We start from the raw sequence: 27069 nt of genomic DNA on the forward strand, positions 1-27069 counted from the left end.
GATGGCGCCAGGGCTAAAGAACCTGCCTACCAACGGAGGAGACAGTAGAGAGGTGGGCTGGATCCCTGGGTAGGGAAGACCCCCTGAAGCAGGGCATGGCAACCCACTCCAGCATTCTTGCCTGGAGAATCCCATGGACAGAGGAGCCTGGCCAGCTACAGTCCACAGGGTCACAAACAGTTGGACACAACTGAAACGGCTTAGCAAGCATGCATGCATAAGGAAATAATTAAAAAGAAAAATAATAATCTATAGTAACCTTACTTCTAAAAATGCCACCTTTTCCTGACTCCTTAGATTTCTGAAAACACCATAGTCTCAAGAAAACAAAGATGACTCCCTTAGATCCTTTCCCATAAGGAAGAAAGGAGAATGGAGTTTCCTGGAGTCAAATCGCCTGGGAGGCTACTGTGAGAAACTTGGTTATTCTCACTGACTCACAAATGTATTCCTGGGAACTTGTGACGTAAGTTATTTTCATCACGAGCACAGCAATAATCAGATCAAAACAACACAACAGCTTTTACAGCTGAACCTGCAGCTGTGAGAACGATAAATTGCTGGGGTATCTGAAAATGCTCAGAGTCTAGCTTGGATGGAACAAAAGAAGATGGCTTTTCTTCCCCTGATACCAGGTCAGCCCTTCCCATTGACAGAGACGTGAATTGCTCACTTCTTCCCAACTTGCACATCAAGAACTTCATGTTTTTAAAAAAACAGTAAGCATCAAATCTAATATATACTTAGGAGCAGAGGCTCTCAGGGACAGACCATAGGGCAATACGAAAGGTAAAACACGGAGTGGGAAGGATAAATGTAAATTAAAACAATGAGGCATCACTTACAAGTATTAAATCAGTCTGTGATTAAAAGGTAAGATCCAACAGAGATGAGACTGATTCATTCAAAGATATAATGATGGTACTAAAAATTGTTAAAAATCACACTTGGAAAGTAAAGTGTATCATGTTATAAAAACCCATAAATTTATGTATACCCCATGAATTACTCTTACAGAAATAACTGAAATGAAGAAAACCTGTAAATGGCTGAAGATTTTTCACTGTGGTGTTGGAGCTATAAACAGTAAGATAGGAAACTAACATCCAATAAGTTAAGCATGGAAGGGTAGTTGCTGGAAGGACAATGACCCAGGTACCAACTACTGTTAAGTACAGTGTTAGAAAATGGTAAGATAAGGTTACAAACTAGTAATATTAAGTTGTAGATTTTAACCATTTAAAACATATGGATAGGACTTCCCTGGTGGTCCAGGGGTTAAGACTCCACTTTCACTGCAGGGGGCGCAGGTTTGATTCCGGGATAAGGAACTAAAATCCCACCTGCTGCATGGCACAGCCAAAAAATAAAAGTTAAACAGATAGGCACAGGAACTGTCTTGTACAGAATACATAAGAGAAATCTGGTATCATGAGATCAGGTATAGACGTCACTTTAAATTTGTCTAAATATCAACGTTAATATAGTTTTACAATAATGTACAATTTAGAAGTGTACATAACACAATATGAACTGTGATAATGTGACAATATTTCCCTAAAAATAGTAAATAAGATTTGATTCTTAAAGTGATCAATCTGAAGAGAAAGATTCAGGGAAAGATCAAATACCATTACATTAAGTTGCACCAGGCCTCCCCACACGCTCTGCACAGTAATTCATGCCCAAGTCGTGTCTGAAGAACGCTTGCCCTTCCAAAAATCCAAAGTCACAGACAATTTTCATTAAAAAAGAAGAGATCAAAGATTTATTTTTAAGAGTTCCATTTTAACAGGACATGTATGTACTGTAGCTATAAAGTTATGCTGTTAATACAAGAATGACTCGTTTCAAAGAGGAATTACCTCAGATTAAAATTTGGAAGACTTTTCCAAAAGGAAATTTAAAAAAAAAAAAAAACTGACCAGGGCATTTACAAGAAATTTACTTTGTGTCAGAGGCTAAACTTATTCCTTTGACTGAAAAACCATGTGAAGTTTCACAGAAGGAAAAATAGAACTAAGAGTTAGGATGTTCCTTCTCATAGAAAGGAATTTAAGCTTTGCAATAAAAGCGTCAGAGTTTTGATTTACAAAATCTCAAATCACTTACGTTTACCTAAGGGGGGAGAAATATATATGTATATATTCATATATGAGAAAAAAATTTGTCCTTTAGAGGAAAATGAACAATCTATAAAAACAGTAACATAAATCCTCCCCAATCTTACAACTCACAGGAAACTCACCATAGGGACAACCAGATAATAATGTTAGTAGTGAGATTAGAGAAAAGTCAAGATGATTTTTGTATTTAATAATTCCCCTATGGAGACAGAAATGAAATGAAGGAAGGAAGACCCCAGACTACCTTCTAGAAGAAGATGCTGCTACTAGGCTTCCTATAACCTGGTCAAGAAAAACACCTCTCTCAACAGTAACATACATAGACAGGGACTAAGAAACAGCAACCACCACCAAAGCTTCTTTCAGTCTCTCAAACATACAGAGCCATTCAGCCCAACTCTGGCTTCCAACCCGAGAAAGGGGTCAGAAATGAGATGCAGATCATTCCAATCTTCCAGCATTTTCAGCCTCCTGCTCCTCAGAGACCTCGCTGTCTGCTCCCGTGGTAACTCTGCTCCAGGGGCCACGAACCAAGAACACGAGGCGACTTGCTTGGCTCCCTGACTTGGACTTGGTCCATCCCAAGGGTGGGCTGGGCTACCTCCTTCTGCGGGGGGTGTGCTGCCCAGCCACCCCAGCCTGGACGACCCTGCTGCCTCTCCCCAGTAGTTCAGTGGACATCCCGACAGAGGTCTCCGTGATGTCTCCCTCAGGAGCAGCAGGGACACTAAGTCTTTGAGTCCTTCCCCTCAGAGACACTCTCCAGCCTCCCTGATGATCGGTCCAACCTTGCTACCGCTATGATCACTGCTGACAGAAGCTTATTACGTGCCTTCTCTCCTGCCCAGAGCTTACTCCTGAGGCCATTAAACGGCTTTATAAAACCTTCATCAATTACCATGGGTCACATCTACTAATGTTCCATTAAAGACCAATGATATTTAAACCTACTGCTACACTAAGTATACCACGTACTCACTAAATGTACCGCCTTTTGCTCATGGAATACTTTAAACATCAGCCAATCAGTTTCTATCAGACCTGTGAGTTTTTTAAAGAGAAATCCAGGACTTCCCTGTCGGTTCAGTGGTTAAGATTCCTCAGTTCTCAACCTCGATGTCCTTCTAGGGATGAATGGATAAAGAAGACGTGGTACATATAACAATGGAATATTACACTCAGCCACAGAAGGAACCACTTTGAGTCAGTTCTAGTGAGGTGGATGAACCTAGAGTCTGTTTTGAGTGAAGTCGGTCAGAAAAAGAAAACCAAATATTGTATATCAACACATATATATATGGAATCTAGAAAAATGGTATTGATGAACCCATCCACAGGGAAGGAATGGAGGAGACACAGATGTAGAGAATGGACTCATGGACGCAGGAGGGGAAAGACAGAGCGGGATGAACAGAGAAAGCAGCATCAACATATATACACTATCACGTCTAAAACAGATAGCTGGTGAAAAGCTGTTACACAGGGACCCCAGGCTGGTGCTCTGTGATGACCTAGAGGGATGGGAAGCGCGGAGAGGAGGATGGCTCAAGAGGGAGGTGATATATGTGTAATTATAGCTGATGTCTGCTGTCACATGGCAAAAACCAACACAACATTGTAAAGCAATTTTCCTCCAATTAAAAAATAAATTAAAAGAAAGAAAAAAAAAAAGACTCCATGCTTCCACAGCAGGGGGCACGGATTCCAGCTCTCATCAGTGAACTAAGATCCTGCATGCCGCATGGTGTAGCCAAAAAGTTTTTTAAATAAAATTAAATAAAATCTTTAAATAGGAAGGATTCGTTAAAAAGAAAGAAAAACCATAAAATCGTATTCAAAGGACTTCTTTATATCATAAACTATTTCTTCGGTCACTAGACCAAATGAGTAGAATCCAGAAATCAATGACACAAATTTCAACAGTTATCAGAAGTTCACCACACACGGTATTTCCTAGCCATTCATTCAGGATCATCTAGAGTACACAATCATTTTCTGAGACAACTACCATTCTGAGAAAAATGACACAGTAAATATGAAGTGGTTACTTTAACAGCGGAAAAAAAATTCATTACATACTGAAAAATAGTTGGTTTAAGATGTCTGATTACATAACCACTTCATCTACAGAAGCAGAGAGCAGTCACCTCCCCTGAGACACAGAGTCTTCCCTCATTAACGTCAGTCATTCAAAAGGAGCTCCTGGTTTGGTTTCCTCTCAATCCCATCTTCTTGTGGATTTCAACATCTTTCATTCACCCACAGTGAACGGGAAAGCCTGCATTCTTCAGGGCAGAGAGAAGAGACTGATAAATGAGCACAATAAAAGGTGATGTGATAGAGAAAGACGCAGTTGATGGCTGGACGGGGCTAAGCACGTTTGAGGGAGGCACAGGCTGAAGGAGCCGGCCTCTTGAAACATCCAGGGAAGACATTCCAGGCAACAACCCTGAGATGGGAACAGGCTTGGTCTGTGCCGTGACCACTAAAAAGGCCAGTGTATCAGGAATATAGGCACATATGAACAAGGACGGACAGGTAAACAGCTGATGTAGGGCCTTGAGGTCAAGTATAAGGGACGCAGGCTGAAGAATAAGGGACATCACTAGAGCAGTTCTCAAAGCATGGTCCCCAGACCAACAGTATCAGCATCGCCTGGGAACTTGCCAGAAACAGAAGGTCTCAGGCCCCCACCTAGACCCCCTGAATCAGAAAACCTTGAGGTAGAGCCCAGCAATCCCACTGAAGTTTGAGAACCACTGCATTGGGGCTTATAAGCAGAGATGTAACATGAGACTAACTTTCTGGGTAAATGAACTACAGCATGAGTTCTTTCACCAGTACTTAACAGCAGTGCATATCGACCTGTATAGTGTATATTAACTGTTAAAATGTTAATGGTTAACCCAGTGACAATCAAAACTTCACAGACTTTTAAACCTGTAACTTACCTGTACATCGACTATACTTCAATTTTTAAAAAAATCAGATTCATATACAGCGGTATTTTATCTTTGCATATTTTTAATTTCAAGGAATTTCCAATCAATTATAAGAAATTTCCAATCAATTATAAGAAATATAAGGACCTAAAACATAGAAGTTATCTGCTCCACAGTCACAGCCTCAAATCACCAAATGAGAAATCTCAAAGAGCTTTCTGGAATAATTCAAAACCATAAAATTGCCTCCAGCCCTGTCCCTCCCACAGACACGCACCTCCAGCCAGAAGGACGCTTTCTCTCTGCTTCTCAGACGACTGTTCACACCACAGTTGTCCGGATCCCGGTCTTATCTGTCTTACTGGTCTATAAATTCCTTTGGTACAGAAGTTCTGGTCCTCAAATGCTTCCTTTCAGTTTTTCTCCTCTCCCGAAAAACACAATCTCAGTATCTGTCTGACACACAGCCAATCTGAATATGTGATTGTTCAACTGAACCGATACTGTGGCTCAGAGACTCAAAGTTCCCCGGACGACGGGACTGTGAACAGGAAACAGATGTGAACAGTGTGTTCGCGTCATCAGGCATAAGAAGCATTTATACGTGACCTCGTGGTGTAACTTCAAAGTGAGTTTTCTCAGAGCCAGACCATGTCTCAAGGGAAGAAAACAAAGCATTCTGCTTACTTTAGGATAACCTAAGAAATCTTTTCTCTCCTTTTCAACTATGCCAGAAGCCTGATTTAGGCAAGATTTCAAATTCCAAAATATCTATCAAAGTCGCTCACTTGAGGCTACTTTGCTTTCAGTGTCTGCCATAAACAAACAACAAAATAAAAGAACTAAATAAATACACTTGACTAGTTAATTCTCCATCCCTACCTCAACCTTTCTGTATAAGCTTCATGTTGCCTGGTATGCTTTCTTCTAAGCTGAGCACTGCTATCTTAGGAGCACGTCTTATTTTACACAAAGGCACCATTATAGACTTCATTCCATCTTTTGCTTTTATTCACTAAGCATTGTATTTTTAAACAATTTTTATTGGAGTATAGTTGATTTCCCATGTTGTATTAGTTTCAGGTGTACAGCAAAGTGACTCTGTTATACATACACACATATCCACTCTTTTTGAGATTCTTTTTTCATACAGGTCATTACAGACCCATGGGAAAAGTTCCCTAGAGCAGAGCTCCCTGTAAGCACCGTATTTTTAAGATCCATGCGTGATGGCCTGAGTACAACCAATCCACTGCTTCTAGCTCTTTCCCTTTACCTGGCAGTCTGCTGCAGAAGAGGTCCTCTATGTTCAAAGATTTCACCTCTGTGAAACTTCTCCCAACAATGGACATATATTCAAATGGGCAAGCACTGCCCTCCCCAAGGAAAATTAAAAAGAAGAACATTCATTCACCCGAACACTTATTAAATGCCACTGTGTGTCAAACACTGTGCTCAGTGTTAGAAACACAAAGCCTAGAGGATGGGCCACACCCTCAAGCCGCACAAAGTGCCATAGGGCCCCGCAAACATGTGACCCAACAGGAGAACTTCCTGGTGGAGGTTCAGGTGACGTCCAGTGAGAACAGGAAAAAAAAACACCCCTCTCAAGGAATACTACTGAACCCAAAAGGGTAGGATGAGTCAGACAAGCAGGAAGAGGGCTGACCAGGCAGAAAAATGGCGCCTGTGAAGGCACAGGTGCGAGGAAACCCGGCGTGCTGTCATCACGCAGCCCTGGAACTGCTGAAACAGGAAGGTGGGAGGTCAGACAGAAGAACAGGTCACCCCTTAACCCCTGAGTCACAGCTGTGCTGCAGAAACTCGGGACATACACGACTCATTTCACACTGACAATCACGGCCCGGTCAGACGGCACAGAGCAGGTGATGGACGTCAATATACAAGCAGGTGCAACTCACTGCCAGCTAGAGGAAAACAGATCATCAGGCCCCACCAAGGGGCCTAACGCAGCGTCCCTTGGGACCATGAAGGAGGCGGTGAGCAGATCTTCTTCCCTGACTGCTCTGCAATCCTGAAGGCAGGCTGGCTCAGCAGGGCGAAGAGGGCTGCCCGTCTGACAGGCAGGAAGCACACACACCGCTTACTTTCCCTCCGCGGCGGGTGCTGGGTGTGAAGTGCTGACTTGCTTCATGGTTTGAGTCTTTCAATCACCTCCCTTCCCCACTGAGAGGCCAAATATTCTACAAGTGTATCTGGACACAAAAAAGGCTGAAATCCACTGGGCCAGATGATAAGGAAACTTTGGATCTAGCTAAGGAGATTATGGGAGAAGGCAGTAGCACCCCACTCCAGTACTCTTGCCTGGAAAATCCCATGGACGGAGGAGTCTGGTAGGCTGCCGTCCATGGGGTCACTAAGAGTCAGACACGACTGAGTGACTTCACTTTCACTTTTCACTTTCATGCATTGGAGAAGGAAATGGCAACCCACTCCAGTGTTCTTGCCTGGGGGATCCCAGGGATGGGGGAGCCTGGTGGGCTGCCGACTATGGGGTCGCACAGAGTCGGACATGACTGAAGTGACTTAGCAAGGAGATTATGTTGGTATGCTATAGGTAATATAAGTCAGTCTTGAAGAATTCTGGACAGGGGAAGCGATAGATGCTATATCAGATCACTGTGGAAGCAGTGTGGAGATGGACTGACGGGGTGAAGGACAGTAAAGGTAAGAAGATAAATAAGGAGAGGATCACCCCTTCCAGGCAGGAAAGGGGAGACACAGAAGAAGAGTACCAGGGCTAGAGGAGGATATAGCGATGAAACTGTCATGGGAGAAAATGGAAGAACGGATGGAATGCAGGATAACATCCAGGTCTCTTAGCGACCGAAAGCAGCGATCAAAACCTACCAGAGAAAGGATCCTATTTAACTTTAAAATAAAATTAGTATCCAAAATAGTCCCCTTTTCCAGATCAACAAATTACAAGAAAAATAATAATAATAATAACCTGTGCTGTGCTTAGTCACTCAGTCGTGTCTGACTCTTTGTGACTCTATGGACTGTAGCCCATCAGACTCCTCTGTCCATGGGGATTCTCCAGGCAAGAATACTAGAGTGGGTTGCCATGCCCTCTTCCAGGGGCTCTTCCCAACCCAGGAATCGAACCCAGGTCTCCCTATTGCAGGCAGATTCTTAACCATCAGAGCCACCAGGGAAGCCCAGTAATAACCTACATGTCACAAATTATCAATAGCTAGCAGTTAGCAATTAGATATTGCTGTAGTTCAGAAAAACACTGGCAGGAAGAGACCCTTTCTAGAATTTAAGTCAGCTCTGATTTCAATTTTCTAGGTCATTGGCTGTTCTGTATCTCTGTCAATAAAATGAAGATTACCACTGAATTTTTTTTTTTTTTAAGGTGAAGAAACTTGTAGGTGAAAGCACTTGAAGCTTCCAAGTAGAAGATCACGGGGTGGAAGGCACAGTTGTTGTAAAATACTTGTAGGGTTAAGGCATCCGCAAGGAACTGATGTGCACGAATGGCGACAGGCTTTCTCTAAAGCTCTGGATGTTACAAGCCTGGTTTCTCTTGAGTCTCACAGGAGGAGCTTGTGACGTGGAGTAACCCTACCCATCCCTGTCCTGATCTTATGCCCAAGCCTGGGGTAAGATCAACCCTTCTCTCATCCCTGGGGCTTCTGAACGCCTAGAGCAAGTCACACACTGCATGGACTGAGTTCACCGCGAGTGCACACTAACTGCTGGCCCTCACAGTATATGATAAAGCTTTTATCCATCTTTGGTGGTTTTCCGTTGTCTTCCTACCAAGAGGGCTGTCAGGCTCCCCCCGCCTTTCTCAGTTCTTTGGCTGTGGCACCTCGACAATCTGTTCTCACACAGCAATGGAGGCCTCTTTTCTAATCTCTCCATTTACGTCACTTTTACTCCTTAGAACTTTTCCAGGGGCTGTCACATCCCTTCCCCTGCCAACTAAACTCTTCGCCCTGGCCCAGGAAAGCCTACCTGCTGCACTTCTCTACCTCCGCTCCGATCACTAGCTCCCAACCACTAAGCTCCGGCCTCACAGTCCCCCTTGCTTCCTCCAGGCCTTTGCACCAGCCCCTGGGAATTCTGCCTACTTGACATATTGTTGTTGTTCAGTCACTAAGTCATGCCCGACTCTGCAACCCCATGGACTGCAGCACGCCAGGCTTCCCTATCACTATCTCTCGGGGTTTGCTCAAAATCATGTCCGTTGAGTCAATGATACCATCCACCCATCTCAGCTGCTGTCATCCCCTTCTCCTCCTGCCCTCAATCTTTCCCAGCATCAGGGTCTTTTCCAATCAGTCAGTTCGCATCAGGTGGCCAAAATATTGGATCTTCAGCTTCAGCATCAGTCCTTCCAATGAATACTCAGGGTTGATTTCCTTTAGGATGGACTTGTTTGATCTCTCTGCAGTTCAAGGGACTCTCAAGAGTCCTCTCCAGTATTACAGTTCAAAAGCATCAATTCTTTGGCACTCAGCCTTCATTATGGTCCAACTCTCACATCCATACATAACTACTGGAAAAATCATAGCTTTGACTATACGGATCTTTGTCAGCAAAGTAATGTCTCTGCTTTTTAATACGCTGTCTAGGTTTGTCATAGCTTTTTGCTCCTCCCACAAATCTGCACAGGTCTCAGCCAAGATGTCACTTCCCTGACCACCAATCTAAAGCAGCCATCCTAGTCACACGCTGTTTAAATCCTACATAACTCTCCTTTTGTTTGGTTTCTACTTTCCATATCCTCCCCACTCCAAGCCTCCCACCAAGCTTCAGGAAAGGTATGCTCCTTGAAAACTGTCATCTTCTTTCCTATATCCATGGCACTTAGAACAGGGCCTGGATGCTCATTACACACTCACTGAACAGATGTTTGTCCCCAAAAGGCCATCCAAAAACAATCTGCAAGTTAATGAGGAAGAAGGAAGATCACTGATTTAATATGATTTCATTCCATACCAGTCTCCAGTGTATTTCCAATAAATTCATCTGATTAAATGGAATCACTCTTCCTCACTATACACACCACCCTGGGGCAGCAAGGGGAGATGCTGTCACTTCGCCCTCATCTGGAGATTCTGCCAGCAGTGGGCATTCCTCTAAGTCACAGATTCACCTCTCAAGACCCTGGAAATGACTGCACAACAAGGATGGCAACCTCACAGCAGACTCTCTAGTTCCCTGCCCTCCGTGCCTCTTAACCACCCATTCCACTCTCCTTACCCTCCTACCTCACAACTTTCACACCCTGTTGAAACATACCACCAAAAGCCAGATTATCCAATACCCCTCAGACAAAAGGCATGTGTTTTAAAGAAAGAAGAAAAAAAAAAAAAAGGAATCATTACACCCCTTCTCTTTCCCAGATGATGTGAAAGAGCTCAGATCTCTATAGAAGCATTAAAGGTAGAAAAAAAAAATAATAGTCACTGAGCCATTTCCTTCGCACAGGGTGAGGTCAGCTCCACATCAGTCGAAACTTGATAAGAGAACCATTTACAAAATTTCTCACCCAGTCTGGATTTACATATGGCAAGATAAGTCTGTTTTCCTCGAAGTCAAAAATAATTAGAGTTATGCTCTGTAAAGCAGTATCTGAAGTTGTCATTAGCCAAAAGAATACCATGACTACTGTCTTGATAAGTATATGGAAACATTCTAGAACATTTCTTCACAAGTGGACCTGGTTCGCATCTCATTTCTGCCAAGTGACCCAGGGTAAATTACTAAAACCCTCTGGGCTTCAAATTCTTTATCTGTTACATGAGAAGGGGGAAGCCTTGCTTCACAGGGTCAAAAAGGGATTATCTGAGATGAGCAGCCCAACAGAGGGGCAGGTGTTGGGCACACAAGGGGTTCCAGCAGAAGCTCCCTCTCCACCCTGGGTGGAAAATAAAAGCATGGGACTTTCAACCATACTGGCTGACAGAGAAATTATTCTTTCCATTACGGAAGATTAGTACACTGTCTGGACCATTTCTTATTATTACCACTAGTAGTTTAAAGTAATATTTTACAATAGTTTACTCCTTATGATTTTCTATTACTTTTCTAAACTTGTGTCTTAAGGATTCCTGGTTGAAATGTTTGAAATTTAAATAAATAGTACTAAGTCAGAAATCTGTTCCTAGAACAACCACTGAAGTACGCACTTCAAAAGAGAAAATGCAGTATTTACTGGTCCCGTGAAGATTTCCAATGAAAATCTGGTTCCATTAACCAAATGAATCATTTGTGTTTGGATAAATTTTAAGCAGAAAAAAGCTAAAAATGGCCACAGTCGCAGAGTCTGTGAAGCTACTTTTCCTACCCAGGCTCTAACTATGTTGAGAATTTGCATTTCTTCGATAAGAGAGTTTTCCTCTGATAAGAGAGTATGCAGAATCACTGCGTCCTAATGTTCAGTGCTCCTGAAGGCTCTCCTAATGACTAAGACTTCTCAGCTCTCCCCAACAAGATGAAAAGTTTTACTGTCACACCTACCACTCCAGCCTAAGTATACCTCTCACAAGGTCGGTCATGTTTTTGCTTTTCTCAATGACATCTGATTAAAAGAAAATGTTCTGTTCAGTACCTGCTTCAGTACCGTGAAAAAAAGAGAAATATTTAAATAATGTTTGACTTGAAAAAGTGGCATGAGCTGAAAAGAACTCTCTGGATTCCTGAATTCTTCTATCTCACTCTTCATGTTCTTTGCAGTACTTGTAATAGAAAAGGCTGGTGAGGGGTTTACAGAGCTGTTGTTTAATCGCTCAGTCGTGTCTAACTCTGCAACCCCATGGACTGCAGCATGCCAGGCTTCCCCGTCCTTCACTATCTCCAGAGTGCACTCAAACTCATGTCCATTGAGTTGGTGATGCCATCCAACCAACTCATCCTCTGTTGTCCCCTTCTCCTGCCCTCAATCTTCCCCAGCATCAGGGTCTTTTCCAATGAGTCGGCTCTTCACATCAGGTGGCCAAAGTATTGGAGCTTCACCGTCAGTCCTTCCAATGAATATTCAGGTTGATTCAGAGGTTTATGGTACATGATGGAAATCATACCAACGTGTATTGGTACACTGTTACCCTATCTGAACTATAAAGAGGCTGGACCTCACATGAGCTGCAAGAATGGCTCAGTGTTAAGTTCACTTTAGAAAGACTTTTTAAGAAGTCTCACAGACTATGGCAGATTACCAAGAGATAAAGGTCCACAGTGTTCCTTAAAAGCTCCAGAAAAGAGAGATTTTGTTTTCTTGTTTTTACCATCTGCTGCTGGGGGGCAGGGAACGTAAAGAGGGAGAGAAAACAGTTCTTTCTAGAAGCAGTGTATGAATAAATGGCCCTCTGCGTCCCTCTCAGATAATCCTGTTAATTTTTAAAATATAAGCAGGTGTATGACTGTGCTACAGTTCTTTATAAAGTCTAAATCCAGTTTCTCTGAAACAGGTAAAAATACAGAAACTGTTAAATACTTTTTGGCTTTTAATTAATGTAGCATAAGTCACAAGAAACAAATTTCACTACAGCACAGGAAATGTGAGATACTTTGCACATTTTCTTTTAAACAGATGATCTGTTTAACAGCCTTTGAGAATTATAGTTCTATAGAGAACCTACCTTAAACTTTATTCTGCAATAAAACCTAAGCTAATGGACTACGTTACTTCTCAACAACAAACAGGAATTCTTTCAGAACATGGTATAATCATAGTAATACAATGTTCCAATGCTATAACTTGAAAGGTTTGTCATTTCAAAACACAATTTCAGTTTGGGAAAGTATATGCAAATAAAACCAATATATAGTACAAATAATACTTTAAAACATGAAAATAATACACGTATTTCAGCAGAAGTTAAGCTCTGAGGCTGGGGAGCTAAGCTGCCTTTAGAAATACATAAATCCAACTGACCAAGAATCAGACTTCTAAAGGAGCTACTGCAATATCCCATTTTTTTGGTCCCAGACTTCCAAAATTGTAAGTTCTAATAATCAGACGATATTTCACAGCATAATGAAATAGCTAGGCGTAACTATGATACCTCTGTAGCATCGAAAGATAAAATGCCATAAACCTAAAAATAAATCATGATTAGTTCAACTGAGCTCTTTAAAATATGCTATTATTTTCTCCAAAATATTATCCACATTAGGGTTTTGTGGTGAAATTCATTTAAACAGAACACTAAGTTAAATAATCAGAAAACCCATTCTCCAAGTCATTAGGGATAAATGACCCATTACAATTTCATTTAAAGTATTAATGTAAATGTGAAGCTGCAAATATGGGATTCAAATGTAAAATGCTCCTTTGTGCCCCTTCATCAAACTGACTGCCCTGTCGATACAGTCAGTGGCCACCAGGCATATGTGGCTATTCAGAAGTAATTAAAATTAAATTTTTTAAAAAAATTCAATTCCTTGGTCTCATTAGTCCCATTTTAAGTGCAGTAGCTGCGGGTGGCTGGTGGCTACCACACTGGACAGCACAGATACAGTTCATTTTCTATCACAGCTGAATAGAAATGCCACATATATGACATCAACCACTGAGACAGGCAAATTCAAGTCCTCTGGCCTACCACATGCACTGTGGAACACTGTGCGTGGTTCTGTAAGCAGGTTTTTTATATTTACCTTTCAGCAGCAGGTACAAACAAATTTTTATCAAACTGTAGCTAAAAAGAACAGGGAATGCTTTTAGAGTTAGCTAAGCTCTTTCATAAAAATATTCTTGTTTGAATACAACGCTTCAGAAAATGAAAAGTAATGAAAAAAGATATATGAACTAATGTTAAACAGCTGAGAAATGTTGCTTTTAATGATGATTTCCCTCTAGGTGATAAATACAACATGAGAATGGCTCATTAAACAGCCAGACTGTCAAGCTATAAATGACGTTTCTTTAATGAAGAAAAAGATACAGTGTCAAGTAGGAAGGGGTAATCAGTTTCTCCTCACCAAGTTGTGGAAATATCACAGAACCAGACATACCAACTATGGCAGGTATCTCAAAATGAGTGTAATTATTACACCCTTTTCTGCAGTACCCTATCATTATCTCTACTGTGATTATCAGCACTTGCCTACTTATTTTTAGTTAGCCTACTAAAACGCATCATCCTCTTCTGGTTTGGGATCCAATTATCACTTCATGTCCCACATGAAAGAAATTTACTTGATTCTCTACCATTTGGTGAGAAAACACATGAACACAATTTATTTGCACAACTTTAATATAATGCAGTCTAAATAGCAAGTTGTTATCTCCAGCATTCCTATAAAAGCAATTTTAAAAATGTATTCTTAATGTCACAGAACTGTACATTAAAAATGGTTAAAACTGTCATTTTTATGTTACGTACATTTCACCCCAACAAGAAAGCATATCAAGGTAATTGTCTCCATTCTGAGACTATCCATTTTTCCTTATTAAGCAAAGTGCTTTTTTTGATAAATTGGTTAGAGTTTTTCAAAGTAATAAATTTAAAACCTCACTTGACGATGGAATAAAAATTCATATTAAAAGCTAAAGAGAAGAGATATATTTAAGAAAAGTCTTATTTTCAAATATCCCAAATATTACAGGATAAAGATATAACATGAGGTTAATAAATGAAATTTTGTTTCATATTTTCTATGTGTCCCAAGTATAAGAATCTCCAGTTTAACCTAACCAATATTGCAAATTCAGGAGAAGTTCTTACCTAGCAACTATCCCAAGAGAGGCAAGGAGGCACTGTTTCATAAACAATAACTCTAAGCCTCTCAAACATCCTAAAGCTAGGTACTACTACTGAAATCCCCGTTTTACAGATGGTGAAACAAAACACTAAAAAGAAAAGAGGCTATGGTCACAAGCAGGAGCTGAGCAAATACTGCACATGCCACCACATCATGAGTCCTGTTAGATTCTACTGACAGGGTTTCTTTGGTGGCCCAATGGTTAAGAATCTGCCTGCCATTCAGGGGCCATGAGTTCAATCCCTGGTCCAGGAAGATCCCACATGCCAAGGAGCAGCAAAGTCCGTGTGCCACAGCTACTGAGGCAGCACTCCAGGGGCTGTGCTCCACAACAAGAGAAGTCACTGCAATGAGAAGCCTGTGCACCACAACGAAGAGTGGCCCTCACTCCCGGCAACTAGACAAAGTCCGCCTGCAGCAAGGAAGACCCGGCACAGTCTAGGACAAATAAATCTTTTTTAAAAAAGATTCTACTGACATTAGGAAAGGCAATAGCCTAAAGAGCTATATAACTTTCTATATATTGTGATGATCTGGTATGCAAGAAGGAAAACTTTCATAAGCATTAATAAAGGCCAAAGAATACCTTAAACATACAACTGATCTTTAAGAAAATCATACCGCCAACAACTAACACTGGTCTTGCTCCTATTTTTAGGGAAAAAAATCACAAACTGCAAAAGTTATTTTTAGGCAAGGAAATGTAAATACAAGGGATAAAACATTTTAATGACAAAATCCCTCACCCTTCTCCATGTTTTAAATATTGGTCATTCACATCACAAACCTAACTTCACAACCAGGTATCAAACTTAAAAAGGACACATAATGCTATTAACACTTTCAAATTCTCTGAATCCTGGCAGGACAAAATATCCCAAACCATCTAAACTGAATTATCAAAACCAATAAATCAAACGTGTCCAGTATGTGAAAGTTTAAGAAACCCTCCCACAACACAAGCAAAGGGGCCAGAAGATAGTATATTCTGCATCTGTGACTGCATATACACAAAATTTGTCCTCACTCGTTCCACAGACTCTATAAAAGTAAAAGAAAAGTCATTTCTTTGTTTCCACAAATGAAGCCATAATAAAACATCGCTGGACTGCAAGATAATCAATCCTGCTTCAGTGGCAGAAATGTAAAGTACAATTTCCTCGAGGAAACACTCTACTGAAATCTGCATAAGCCACTGCAACCCTCCAGCTTCTGCGACTGTTGAAGAAAAAGGGCATTTCAAATGTCTCAAACCTGTTTTTCACCTGTGTGGCCTGGTGGACACGTCGAAAGCCTACGGAGTCTCTAAAGAACTCACTAACCTTCTCCGAGGGCTCGCTAAACAAGCTGTGGAAACGGTGGGAGCCAGGCAAATGCGTTTTTACTGCTATCAAAAACTTTGAGGCTGCGTTTATTAAAATCAGTTCCCAGATAAAAACAGTGAGTTGGCCATCACCGATATCAAGATCGAAATTCAACTAAAAACAAAGGTACGCTTTTCGGTATGTGTATTTCACGCCAACTTGAAGTTGTTTTTTGTTGTTTTTTTTTTTAAGACAAAGCAAATAAGATTCCCGGTTCCCTTGTTCTTGACCTTCACGAACTGCAAAAAAAGTCAGGACCCAGCCAGAGAGAAAAAGAAAAGTTTAGAATGGCTGCCGCACCGCCTCGGGAGCAGTTGCTGGGACCCCTACCCTCGGTGAGGGTCTCCCCGATCCCGCACGCGGGAGCGTGGGGTGGGGAGTCTGGAGGATGGAGCCGCTCGCGGGAGGTGAGCTATGCACGGACCACCCGCGACGCGGACTCAGTCCCCCCCGCCGCCGCCATCCCCACGCTCTGCTCAGGACCCGCACGAAGACTCGCACCAGACCCCTGCCCGCGACCCCGCACACTTCCGGTCCCGGCCCCTACCGCCCGTCCGCTTACCGGCATCATTTTGGACCCGAACCGCATCGAAGCTGGTGGCGAGATGACGGCCGGGAGCCAGGCGGAGGCACCCCGGAGTGTGGGGGTCGCACGGTGCGGGGGAGGGGAGCGCAGAGGGAGGCCGCCCGAAGGCGCCGGACCTGTTGCAAAGAGGTGGCGGGTGGCGGGGCGGCGTGCGGGTCCCCAGAGCTCTCAGTGCGGGCTGGGGCGCCAGCGAGCCCCGAGCCCACCTCCGGCCGGGCCCCCCCGTACGTGGCTTTGTCTGCTCGGCGCTCGCCACGGCCCGGGCTCCCTCCTCGGCTCCGAAACCAACTAATCCCCGGGCCTGGCCCCCGCCGAGCCCGCGCCGGCTCCGCCCCCCGCGCGGGGCCCCGCCCGCCGCGCGCGAGGCGGAGTGGGGGAGGGGAGGCGGCGCGCGCCTGCGCGGGCCCGCGGCGGGAGGGAGGCCAGGGGGCGGGCGCGCGCCCGGGGCGGCGGGGCCGCGCCGCCTTTATTTGCCTTCGGGATGACAAGTTGCCGGGGGCGCGCGCGGCGGAGCCGCCGGAGCGCGCGCGCGCCCGCAGGAGGAGCCGGGGATTGTGAGGCCGCCTCTGGAAGGCAAAATAACGAAAGCGCCGGACGACCCCCCGGGTTGCTGCGGCCGTCACTTTCCCGCAGTTTCGAACTGGGCCGGGGTGGGGGGAAAGCGGGGGGAGTGGGGGCTGAGTCCTGGGCGGAAACTCGGCACCTGGACGGTTCCTCCCCGCGGCACCGCCGCCGGCCTCGGCTGGAGCCAGGCGACCGTAGCTCCTGGGAGGACCCAGCCGCGGGGCTGGAGCGGCTGATGTCCCTGGAGGCTCAGGCGACGGCCCGGTCCCAGCAAAATGGAGATCGGCGGGGCTGTCTCAACCCGCACCGCATTCCGAGAGTTCCTGGTGGAGGAGTCCTCGGGCTGTCGCCTTCCCTCTCTTCTACATCGCCCAAACTCTAGTTTAGAACTCTGTGTGACTTTCTGTAACTAAAAACAAACAACAAAACCCCGAACATTTAAAAATAACTAAAATGATCAATTTTGTTTGTTTTACCACGATAAAAATAAGTAAAACCAAAAAAAGTTTGAAGCAGCTTTCCGAGGAGCTTCTTTTTCTGCTATTCTAAAAAGTCCTGGATTTCCTCTCTGAAAGGTGCTTGTTACACCCTCAGGATAGTCTCGGAAATGGCCACACACTCTGCTCCCTTTGCAGGGAGCTAGGTGAAGGCCTGGGAGAATTGCAGTGGCTCATTTTGAAAGAGCAGCAGAGCTGGTTTAGGCACCTTCTTCCACCTTCCAAGGACACAGATTCCTGGAACCCTAACTACAGGAAACTGTAGTTCTGTCCTTGTGAGTGAGATTAAGTGGAATAAAGCACCTGGATTCACCTAGCCTCAAACATGGACAGATCTTTCTTAGTCCAATATTGTTGGTCAGTCACTCAGTCGTGTCCAGCTCTGTGGGACGCCATGGGTTGCAGGACGCCAGGATTCCCTGTCCATCGCCAGCTCCCAGAGCTTGTTCAAACTCATATCCATTGAGTCGATGCCATCCAACCATCTCATCTTCTATTGCCCCCTTCTCCTCCTGCCCTCAATCTTTCCCAGTATCATGGCCTTTTCCAATAAGTCGACTCTTCACATCAGGCCAAAATATTGGAGCTTCAGCTTCAGCATCAGTTCTTCTAATGAATACTCAGGGTTGATTTCCTTCAGGATTGATTGGTTTGATGTCCAAGGGACTCTCAAGAGTCTTATAGTCCAATATATCCCTAACCAGAATCTCCATCATCAAACTCTTAGCCTTCTTATCCCAGCTGCATATCTGGAAATATTAATATATTAAGCTATGGCTAATTCAATTAGAATCAAAAGTTCTCCAAAAATCTAGTTTAAAGCCTAGTTATTTTAAGAGGATTGTCCTAAGTTGTAAAGGAAATTCATCCTTTCATTTGGTAAATATTTGTCTAATATTTACTACATGCTGAGTATTGGGATAGGTTAATGAAGACAACAAAATTAGGTGGACAGTAAAATCGGTAGCTGAGTATATTAATAATTAATACTTACATAAATTACCAATTATCTCAGCCAGTCCAAAAAAAAATGACCAAATATAGTTATAAGACGAAAATTAAGGGTCTAAGGGGATGAGGCATGCAGGTGAAATTTTAAATCAAGTGGTCGAGGTAGACCTCACTGAAAAGATGATGTGTGAGCACAGCCTTCATGAAGGCTTCCAAGCAGAGGGAACAGCCAGTGCTAAGGCCTTGAGGTGGGAGCCTACTTTTTTTTTTCCAGGACCCTCAAGGAAGCCTGGATGGCTAGAACGGACTGGATAAGGTGGAGTGAAGCAGAAGATGAGGTAGAGTGAAATAAGGAGCCAGATCATGTACAGCCTTACGGGCCATTATAAGAACTTTGGCTCTTACTCTGAGTGAAGTGGTAAGTCATAGAAAAAAATTAACCAATGGCTACCATGATCTGACTTCTGTTTTAATGGAATCACACTAGCCGCTGTGGTAAACAGATGGAAAGTGTAGCAGAGAACCTGTAGGAAGGCCTTGCAATAATCCAAGAAAAAGATGAAAGTGGCTTGGGCAGTAATGGTGAACATGGTGAAAAGTAGTCAGATGTGAGATGTATTTTGAAGGCCAAACTCATAGAATTTTGTGACAAGATAGATATGGAATAGGAGAGTAAAAAGTCAAAGAGAAGTCCAAGGCTTTTGTCCTAAAGAATGGAAATTGCTACCCGCTAAGACCGAGAAAAACCCTGAGTGAAGCATGTTGTAGGAAGAGGCGATCGTTAAATTTGAGAATCTTAATTTTAAAAAGCCCTAATCTTGAATTTTAGCACATTTATGGGAACCAAGACTGCCTTTTGGCAACCTGCAGGGGCTATATAACCCAAAAAACCTATCTCATATTCCACTGACTTTGATTATTTTCTTGCATGCAAAGAAATATCAGAAACAACTGCAAATAAAGTCTCAGAAACAACCATGACCTAGGTCATCCAGAGAAAGAATTCTGGGTATCAATCACTAAACCTCCCATTGTCAACAATGAGAAAACATCTCTCCTTCATATCCAAAAAATACTGTGTGTTACTGGTCACACACAATAGTAAATTATATTTAGAGGGAGCATTGGCAGCCCTGAGTTATTAATAAAGTAATAACCGAAGTAGAAGAAAGGAGAGAAGAAGAATTGGGATACAACGGCCCGGGCCTATTTCTTTACTGCCTTTTCTTTTTCACAAACGGGCTGTTTTGCTGCTTGTTTGTCCCAAGAACAGGAAAGAAAAGGGGATAGCACCTGGCAGTGTGTTCCGAAACCTACTTCCAGCCAATTGAGAATTCCCTGCTGCCAAAGAGCAGGTATTTTTCTGGTTGAGGGTTTTGTTTTGTTTTCTTTCTTTTTTTTTTTTTCCTTAGCACAGAAGCATGAAACCAAAGAAACCTGTCTGTGCTTTGGTTTCATTCGTTCAAATTCTGTGCCATCATACTGAACTCTCAGATAAGCTGTTTTCTTCCTTCCATCTCTTTCTTCATGCCCACTCTCACCTGCTTATTCATGGAGAACCTATCGTTCTCCCAACTCGATAATTCTGCATTCAACTCTGAGAAAGATAAATCAAATCAGCACTCGCTGGGTGGGGAGCCGCTGTCTTCTCTTCGGATCTCACTTCACCCCCAGGCACAGTACGATTACCTGTTTGGCTCGAGTTCAGATATTTTGTTCCCAACTTCCTCCCCATGTTACTTTCTTTCCGGTTTCCCACAGCGTCCCAAACCTTGCATCCCTCCCCCTCACCCTCAGGAGATGAACTCCCATCTTCCTTACCCAACGATATAGAGGCTGTTGGGGCTTGCACTACACTCCTGCGATATCATTTTCTCCACCTCCAACCTATGTGGCCTTCTCTGCGTTCTTCCTCTCTTTTCCTCTCCTACTGTGGAGTCTTTTCTTTAAAAAAAAAAAAAAGGAAATTATTCTGCTTGTCTGCACTGGATCTAAATTGCAGCACTCAGGACGCTCAATCTTCTTTGCAGGATCTTAAGTGGCAGAAGGCAAAGAAACTCTTAGCTGTGGCATGTGGAATCTAGTCCCCTGCTGCTGCTGCTAAGTCGCTTCAGTCGTGTCCGACTCTGTGCGACCCCATAGACGGCAGCCCACCAGGCTCCCCCGTTCCTGGAATTCTCCAGGCAAGAACACTGGAGTGGGAAATGCATGAAAGTGAAAAGTGAAAGGGATCAAACCCAGGCCCCGTGCATTTGAAGTGCAGAATCTTAGCCACTGGACCACCAAGGAAGTTCCTGTGGATTCACCTTACAAATGTGTGCCTGTATTTTGCCAGGCACTGTTCTAGACTCTAGAGCTACACCAGCCTACAAAACAAAGACTCTGCCTTCATGAAGCTTGTGTTCAGGTCAGGGAGTTAGACAATAAATGAATGAGGTTATAATAAATGCTTTGGGTCAGGGGTGGGGAACAGCTAGGTACACAAAAGAGGGTAAAGTCTGTTTTGGATAGAGTGGTTAGAAAAGGCCTCTGACGGATGAAGTGAAGGACAAAATCAAACTCTAGGCAGTAGAAATGGCAAGAACAAAGAGCCTAAGGCTGCTGCTGCTGCTGCTAAGTTGCTTCAGTCCTGTCCGACTCTGTGCGACCCCACAGAGTGCGCAATTAAAGAAACAGCAAAGGCCAATGTGCCTGGCCTTGAGTGAGCAAGGGGGAGAGTGGTCAGGGAGATGGAAGATGTAGCCACGGTCTGGATGTATCATGTGGGACCATTTCATGTTCCACCCATTATGCTCCCTCTTGAAACCTCAGATACTCCATCAAGTTTATCTGGTTCTCTCCTGCATTCCCTTTAAATTAACAGTAACCAAAAGACAGAGATGGGGCAGAAGCTTCCGTTTCAAGCCTCCTTAATGCCATCCATGCTTTTCTCGTTGCTTTGACTATCTCCCCTCTCATCCTACTTCTGCTGGCCTTTTCAGTGCCTGCCTAAATGTCATTCTTGCAACTCGTGTTTCTCCACCAGAATTAATCAGTATCTCATCTATATTCCATAGCCCTGTATATGTATATGTAAAATGTATGTATTACTGTACTTACCATATGATATAGAAAAATATATCTGTCTCTCCAGCTAGACTCAGTGGCAAAATCTATTCATCTATTTACTCAGTGGCAAATCTGTGTATCTTCAGCCTTAATGTTGTGCCTAGGCCATAGCAGGTACTCAATAAATGTAAAACTGATGGTACTTAATCGGTGTTTGGGCTTCCCTGGTGATTCAGTGGTAAAGAACCCACCTGCCAATGCAGGAGACAGGGATTTGACACCTGGGTCAGGAAGACCCCCTGAAGAAGGAAATGGCGACCCACTCTAGTTATCCTAGAAAATTCCTTGGACAGAGGAGACTGGCAGGCTATAGTCCATGGGATCACAGAAGAGTCGGAAACAACTGAGCAACTACACGAACTAAACAAAAACAACAAAACAAGTCAGTATTTACCATGCTCTCTTTTCTCTTTGCTGGCTATAGTGAGGTTTTGTTCTTGACTCTTGGCAATAGCCTCAGCAGGGCTTTCTGTCCTGGCCCCTCCAGTATACCCTCCACCCTAGGAGTTGGCAGATAACTGGCCAAATCTGTCCTCCCCCCACTTTTTGTATTGCCTATGAGCAAAATGGTTTTTACATTTTTTTTTAATGCTCAGAGCAGAGGGGAGGAAGCAAAAGAAGAACACTTTGTGACACATAAAAATTATATAAAATTCCAATTTCTCTGTCCTTAAGGACAGTTTTATTGGAACAGAGTCACACTTATTTGTTTACATATTGTCTGTGGCTGCTTTCACACCACAACAGGGGAGGTGAGTAGTTGTGGTAGAGACTGTATGGCCTGCAAAGCCTAAAATATTTAGTATCTGGCCCTTTAAAGAGGAAATTTGCCCCTCCTGCTCTAAGAGCAATAAGGATGATCTTTTTAACAAAAGTGTAACTGTGTCAGTCCCATGCTTAAAAGTCTTTAATCCAAGTGGATGGGCACAAGGATGGGGTAGAGCTGAGGGCTGAAGAACATTGGAGCCAGGTGATAAATGCACATTGACGTTAATTATACTTTTCTGTCTTGTGTTTACTCTAAATTCTGGATAATAAGAAAATTTTTAAGAAAATCCTTCCATTGCTTTCTCTTGCTATTAGGGTAAAGAATACTCCATACATGCCATCCCAGCTTTTGCTTGGTCTAGCTCATACCTAGGAGAAGGCAATGGCACCCCACTCCAGTACTCTTCCCTGGCAAATCCCGTGGCTGGAGGGAGGAGCCTGGTAGGCTGCAGTCCATAGTGTCGCTAAGAATCCGACTCAACTGAGCGATTTCACTTTCACTTTTCACTTTCATGCATTGGAGAAGGAAATGGCAACCCACTCCAATGTTCTTGCTGGAGAATCCCAGGGACGGCGGAGCCTGGTGGGCTGCCGACTATGGGGTTGCACAGAGTCAGACACGACTGAAGCGACTTAGCAGCAACAGCAGCTCATACCTACTTTCCAAAACAGTCAGGGTAGGAAGGAGAAATAGTACTTCCCCAAATCCATGGAAAAAATATTCACCATTGTTAACTTGGCAAGATAAACTCAGTGCTTTGAAGACATATATCTGTGTACCTTGATTTGGTTTAAATAATCCCTTGCTTACCGAAAGTCATGGAACTAGGAGCTCCAGGTTTCTTAGCTTCTGTTGTCATTTCTCTTTCCGTACTTCACCTCCCACTCCCGCACCCAGTCTGCCTTCCAAGTCCATCCCTCTTCTGAAAGAGCTTTTGCTGCAGTCACTGGTGACCTCTATTCCACTGATACAATGAACATTTTCAGTCTTCCTCTTTCTTATACCTTCCACCAGCACAGAGCCATGGCTCATTCTCTCCCTTTCAAAACACCCCTTTGCATGCTAAATCGCTTCAGTTGTGTCTGACTCTTTGCGACCCTATGGAATGTAGCCTGCCAGGTTCCTCAGTCCATGGAATTCTCCAGGCAAGAAAACTGGAGTGGTAGGCCTTCTCTTCTCCAGGGGATCTTCCCGACCCAGGGATCGAACCTGTGTCTCCTGTGATTTCTGCATCGCAGGCAGGTTCTTTACCACTGAGCTACCTGGGAAATCCCCAAACACCCCTCTCCTTTGCCTTCTAGGATAATGTTCTGGTGGTCTTCCTCCTAATTCTCTCCCTGCTTCTTCTCTGTCTTTCTTTCTTTTTTTTTTTTCAACATTTTTCTTCATGTGGACCATTTTTAAATTCTTTATTGAATTTGTTACAATATTGCTTCTGTTTCACATTTTGGTTTTTTTGGCCACCAGGCATGTGGGATATTAGCTTCCCAACCAGGAGTCGAACCAATATCCCCTGCACTGGAAGGCAAACTCTTAACACTGGTCTGCCAGGGAAGTCTGTTCTCTGTGTCTTTTGAAGATTCCTTCCTCCTTACCAGCCTTTACATGTTGAAGGTCCTCAAGGCTCAATCCTAGCCGTTTTCTTTTTTCACTGACTGCCTTCTTCCTAGACAATCTTATCCTCAGTCTTAAACCTCATATATACACGGTGTGAATTTTTTTATTTCCAAACCAGACTGCTTCTCAGGGCTCTAGATCTTAGCTATCCAGTGACAAAGTCACTAACTATATAAAGCTACTGAGCCTTTGAAATGTGGCTAGTGAAACTGAGAAACTAAAATTTTAACTTTAATTCAAACCAAAATGTAAGTGGCCGTAGTGATTAAAATAGTGAACAATATAGATCCAGAATAGTTCCATCATTACAGAAAGTTCTACTGAAGAGTGCTGAATATCTATATTCAGTTATATCCAGCTGCCCATTAGATGTTTCCTCTTGGCTGTCTCAAAGTATTGCGAGTTCAACTGGTCTAAAACCAAAGGTATAGTCTTTCTCCCCAGTATGTTCTGTCTCTGTCTGTGTGTATGGCACATGTGTTTATCCGTTTTCTCAAGCCAATAACTCAGGAATCACGCTTAACTTTATTTCTTCCTTATCTCCAACATTTATTCAGTCATCACACTCTGTTCATTCTATTTCCATTTTTGGATTTTTTTTTTTTTTTTTTTTTGGCCATGCCATGTGGCATGTAGAATCTTATTCTTCAACCAGGGCTCAAACCCATATCCCCTGCAATGGAAGCATGGAGTGTTAACCACTCGACCACCACCAGGGAAGTCCCCTGTTCATTCTATTTCTTAAACATTTCTTCAAACTCCCCATTTTCCATCACCACGACCACCCTGTTAAAGCCACCACCATTTCTCACTTGTCTTATCACAGACAGCCCTACTTACTCAAAGTCTTTCCTTAACATTGCCTCCAAGTCCTGATTGTCTGTCCCCGCCCATCCCCTCTCCTTAACAGGTACCACAGTCCCCTCCCTTCCTGAGACTCAGCCACGCCATCCTTTGTCAATCCCTTTAGCCCTCTGTGCTTCCTCCAGGACATACTCTGAGGACCTCACCTTTATGCCTCGTGTCACCACTGGATATTCAGATGATTTGTGTTTCAAGTGTCATTCAGTTAATGCTTTCTCTCTCACAAGACTTTGAACCATAGGGTAGGAATTTCAACTCATCCTTGTTTACCACTGATTCTTCAGTACTTAAAATAGGGCCCAGTGTGTAGTAATAGAATGAATATTTGAATGAATAAAAGAGTGAATAAATGAATGAGTTGTTCATTTGTCTGCAGTGCATGTGATTGAAGCCAGTGCATTCGTCAGCTCAGGCTGCCATAACAAAATAGCATAGAATAAGTGGCTTAAACTATAGGAGTTCACTTTTTTTCTTTTTTTATGGTTCTGAAGGCTGGGAAGTCCAAGACCAAGGTGTCAGCCAGTTTGGTTTCCGGGTAAGGGCCCTCTTCCTAGCTGGCAAACTACTGTCTTAGCATTTATCCCCACACAGCAGAGACAGAAAGAGGAAGCAAACTCTGGTGTCTCTTCCTATCCCATCATGAGGGCTCCACCTTCAAGACTTGAGCTAAACCTAATTATCTCCCCAAAGCCCCACCCTCAAATATCATCACATGGAGGGGGGTGTTGGGGGGTGGGAGGGTGGCAGTGCTTCAAACTATGAATGGGGGGATGACACAGTTCAGTACGTAACTCTCTGTAACAGCCGTAACTGTACAGTTTTCATTATACTCATCATCCCGAAAAGCCATCTCATAAATACCTATAAAATGTTCCAGTTGAGTCGGGGTCAAAGGATCTATGGAACTAAATAAAACCCATTGCTGAAAAACAAACTAAGGTGCTTGCCCTTCTGCTGATTGTCTATGATGTCATCATCCATAGAAGGACTATACTGATAATTACTACACAGCATCCTGGAATGTGAAGTCAAGTGGGCCTTAGAAAGCATCACTACGAACAAAGCCAGTGGAGGTGATGGAATTCCACTTGAGCTATTTCAAATCCTGAAAGATGATGCTGTGAAAGTGCTGCACTCAATATGCCAGCAAATTTGGAAAACTCAGCAGTGGCCACAGGACTGAGATTGGGATTCCAATCCCAAAGAAAGGCAATGCCAAAGAATGCTCAAACTAGTGCACAATTGCACTCATCTCACATGCTAGTAAAGTAATGCTCAAAATTCTCCAAGCCAGGCTTCAGCAATATGTGAACCTTGAACTTCCTGATGTTCAAGCTGGTTTTAGAAAAGGCAGAGGAACCAAAGATCAAATTGCCAACATCCGCTGGATCATGGAAAAAGCAAGGGAGTTCCAGAAAAACATCTACTTCTGCTTTATTGACTATGCCAAAGCCTTTGACTGTGTGGATCACAATAAACTGTGGAAAATTCTGAGAGAGATGGGAATACCAGACCACCTAACCTGCCTCTTGAGAAATCTGTATGCAGGTCAGGAAGCAACAGTTAGAACTGGACATGGAACAACAGACTGGTTCCAAATAGGAAAAGGAATATGTCAAGGCTGTATATTGTCACCGTGCTTATTTAACTTCTATGCAGAGTACATCATGAGAAACGCTGGACTGGAAGAAACGCAAGCTGGAATCAAGATTGCCGGGAGAAATATCAATAACCTCAGATAAGCAGATGACACCACCCTTATGGCAGAAAGTGAAGAGGAACTAAAAAGCCTCTTGATGAAAGTGAAAGAGGAGGATGAAAAAGTTGGCTTAAAGTTCAACATTCAGAAAACGAAGATCATGGCATCCGGTCCCATCACTTCATGGGAAATAGATGGGGAAACAGTGGAAACAGTGTCAGACTTTATTTTGGGGGGT

The 27069-nt window shown here is 43.4% G+C and overlaps 1 protein-coding gene across 5 annotated transcripts in view; it reads right to left on the reverse strand.

The window, feature by feature from the left end:
• TP53BP2 (tumor protein p53 binding protein 2) overlaps positions 1 to 17163 on the reverse strand; it is a 67530-nt gene extending 50367 nt beyond the window's left edge. For 2 of the 5 annotated variants that reach the window (XM_069544647.1, XM_069544643.1), the window contains exon 1: positions 16739 to 17163. In XM_069544647.1, the coding sequence (XP_069400748.1) occupies positions 16739 to 16765 (27 nt within the window). In that variant the 5' untranslated portion in view covers positions 16766 to 17163. Of the gene's footprint in view, positions 1 to 5345; positions 5610 to 16738 lie in introns of those variants that run through there. The other 3 variants (XM_069544648.1, XM_069544646.1, XM_069544645.1) reach the window with 2 other exon arrangements.
• Between the last annotated feature and the right edge of the window lie 9906 nt (positions 17164 to 27069).

This window comes from Ovis canadensis, chromosome 12 (genome assembly GCF_042477335.2).
Source record: "Ovis canadensis isolate MfBH-ARS-UI-01 breed Bighorn chromosome 12, ARS-UI_OviCan_v2, whole genome shotgun sequence".
Classification (NCBI taxonomy): Eukaryota; Metazoa; Chordata; class Mammalia; order Artiodactyla; family Bovidae; genus Ovis; species Ovis canadensis.